Source organism: Myotis brandtii, unplaced genomic scaffold (genome assembly GCF_000412655.1).
Source record: "Myotis brandtii unplaced genomic scaffold, ASM41265v1 scaffold422, whole genome shotgun sequence".
In the NCBI taxonomy this organism is placed as follows: Eukaryota; Metazoa; Chordata; class Mammalia; order Chiroptera; family Vespertilionidae; genus Myotis; species Myotis brandtii.
Window position 1 is genome coordinate 1,656,225 of NW_005366171.1, and position 3,103 is coordinate 1,659,327.

Genomic DNA, 3,103 nt, shown 5'->3' on the forward strand with positions numbered 1-3,103 from the left:
GGGGGGTGGCAGCCTGCCAGGAGCCTCCCTCACAGGGTTAGAGGCTCCATATTTACCACCACACCTCCTTGTCTCCATTTTCATGTCAAAACCAAAATGCCTCCTCGGGTGGGGGAAGGGAAGGAGGAACCTCCTCCTCTTATTCTCTGAATGTCAGTGATGCTGACTGGTCAGCCCTATAGAAGGGAACTATCCCTGTTCTGGACAGCTTGGTGGGGACAGGCCAGGGGTACTGGTGTGACCCAGGCTAACCCCATCGCACCCGCCCTAGGTTAGCTAACCAATAGAGCGTCGTAGCTGTAGGCGCTTGTACCGATGAAAAATGGTTTTTAATCTGAAAGATATGATTTATATATCTGTTGCCACCCCCAGGATTAAACAGCAAGTGAGGGGGTAAGGGTTTTGAGTGTATGTGTTCTGTTAATCCTCACCCAAGGATATTTTTTCCCACTTATTTTTTTATATTTAAGAGAGAGTGGAAGGGAGGGAGGGGGACAGAGAAGAGAAACATCTATATGAGAGAGAGACACATGGATTGGTTGCCTCCCACATGCACCCCAACCAGGGCTGGGGATGGAGCCTGCAACCAAGGTAAGTGCCCGTGACTGGAATCGAACCCAACACCCTTCAGTCTGTGGGCTCTAACCACTGAGAAAACCGGCCAGGGCAAGAATTTTGGGGTTTTTTTTTTTTTTTTTTTTTTTTAATGCCTCTAAGACCCTTGAGCTACAGAGACACCCTTTGCTCTCTCCTCTGGCCCGATCACCAGCCTGGCTCCTGGTAGGACAGAGCAGCTTCCCTTACCTCTCTGGGAGCCTCTTGCCTCCAAGCCCAAAACAGTGGCAGGGCCATACCGCTGTCTGTCCGGCTCCCAGGGCGCCAGCACCTTGTCCCCAGGCTGCAGTGAGTATTCCTCGGGTGGCGAGAACTGGATGACATCTTCTCCTAAGACCACGCTCTGCCGTGGGGCTGGCAGCTCTGGGCCTGCGACAAGGGGAGCCTCAAATTCCACAAGCAGAGCCCCCTGCCTCTCCAGCTGTGGGCAAGAAAGCACTCAGAATACGATCTGGAGTTAGGAAGTACCACAGGGAGCACACGGTTCCCCACAACCATGGCTAGAACCAGACCCAGGGGGTTTCTCACGCATGGAGGCCGTTTAGAGAAGGGACAGGGACAAGTACGCCCATTGTCGCAGAGACAACTTGCCTCTGGAGCAGTCTTTATCTGCGCCCGGTAATAAAAGCCATCAGGTCCCCTTCTTGCCAGGACCCATGTGCCAGCAGCATCTCCAACTCCCCTCAGCCTGCCGGGCCCCTGCTGGGCCAGGTCAGCAGGGGGGAGACACGGTTGATATGATGCACATCTGGGAAAAAGCAAATGGAATTAGGGAGTAGAGAAGACCAAGCCCTAAAAACATCAAGAAACACGCTCCACAGGCAGGTCTGCGCAGCACCATGGCACATGTATGACATGTAAAGCTGTGTGGAACAGAAATCCACACCAAGAGTGTCCCCAAGGACTTCCGGGGAGATAAACTGTGAGCCTGGGCAGAAGGAGAGGACAGTGAAGGGAACCACTGTGTGAGGACTGGGAATTGCTTCGGGGCAATCAAAATGTCGTTAGCCTTGGTATGTTCAATTAATGCTGGTTCTGAGATTAGATTGTGGACCAGAAAAAGAGTACCATGAAGGTACATACCAAGTGGGTGTGTGGGATTCTAGGATGAGCGGGGGGAGGCTTGGACGGAAATGACAGAGGAGCGAATGTGTAAGATGGCTTGGCGCTGTGGGTCAGAGGGAGGAAGGAGCGTTTGAGCAGGGCAGGCACAGAGGAGCCGAATGAGGGGCTGTGGGGACAGAAAAAAGGAGAAGCTAGTTCTGGGAATTTTGTGGCCACAGCCGGGGGTGGGGTAGGGGTGAGGAGATGATTGTTGAGTCAGGGTTTGGGTTTCTGAAGAAGCTGTTTACTTTTGTGGGTGAGCCTGGGTGCAGGGATGCTTAACGCTGGCTTTGAATGAGATGGTCCACACAGGAGACAGGAGGAACAGGAAGGGGGCTATGAAGAGTGCAAGCTGGCATGTCCGTAACCTGGGCAGACTGGATTGAGTAGCATGGGCATGAATCCCTGGGACTCACACAGCTGGCATGTGCTTGTAGGCTGAGGTGCCTTTCCCCTTCTTGGGCACCTGAGGATACTATTCAGGAAAAGCCAAGATAACGGAGGGAACCTGAGCAGGGGCCTGGAGCTATTGGTGGCAGAAACTCTAATTGCTCACGCAGTGCCAGAGCAAGTCCATAGTGGATGATAAAATGGTCTAGAGCCCAGCCGGCATGGCTCAGTGGTTGAGTGCCGACCTAGGAATGAGGAGGTCATGGTTCGATTCCTGGTCAGGGCACATGCCTGGGTTGCAGGCTTGATCCCGTGTGGGGTGTGCAGAAAACAGCCCATCAATGATTCTCTCTCATCATTGATGTTTCTCTCTCTCTCTCTCTCTCTCCCCTTCCTCTCTAAAATCAATTAAAAAATTACATATTTAAAAAATACTTTTAAAAAATGGTCTAGAAACTTTGTAAATGGAGATGCCTTGACTGCCTTCTCTCCCACATGCCTACTCTGATACCTGCCACTCTGCTACAAGGTGGGACAACAGCCAGGTCAGCCCTTGAGGTCACTGGGAGCACAGTTTAGACTGGGGTCATGTAATACTTAAGCAAATCATAGCCCACGCAGTGGAGAGCCCTTTGGCCTTCCCAGGACGCGTGTTCTCTCCCTCACGGTTCACTATCACTATCGAGAGCAGCAGTTCTCTCTCTTTTTTTTTAAATATATATACTAGGGGCCCGGTGCACAAAAATTTGTGCACTCGGGGGGGAGAAGGGGGGGTCCCTCAGCCCGGCCTGTGCCCTCTCGCAGTCTGGGATGCTCCCGGGCAGAGGGCAGGCCCAATCCCTAGGTGCAGCCCCTGGTTGGGCTCAGAGCAGGGCTGATTGGGGAGTTGGGGTGCCGCCCCCCCCCATGCACAGAGCAGGGCTGATCAGGGGGTTGAGGAGCTCCCCCCTGTCACTCACAGAGTAGGGCCGATAGGGGAGTTGGGGCACCGCCC

At 53.3% G+C, this 3,103-nt stretch overlaps 1 protein-coding gene across 3 annotated transcripts in view; it reads right to left on the reverse strand.

The window, feature by feature from the left end:
- LOC102241673 (chromosome unknown open reading frame, human C11orf16) overlaps positions 1–3,103 on the reverse strand; it is a 31,830-nt gene that overhangs the window by 24,179 nt on the left and 4,548 nt on the right. For all 3 annotated transcript variants that reach the window (XM_014545846.1, XM_005873955.2, XM_014545847.1), the window contains 2 exons: positions 1,207–1,363; positions 805–1,036 (listed from right to left, as the gene is read on the reverse strand). In XM_014545846.1, coding sequence (XP_014401332.1) covers positions 805–1,036; positions 1,207–1,363 — 389 coding nt within the window. The remainder of the gene's footprint in view (positions 1–804; positions 1,037–1,206; positions 1,364–3,103) is intronic.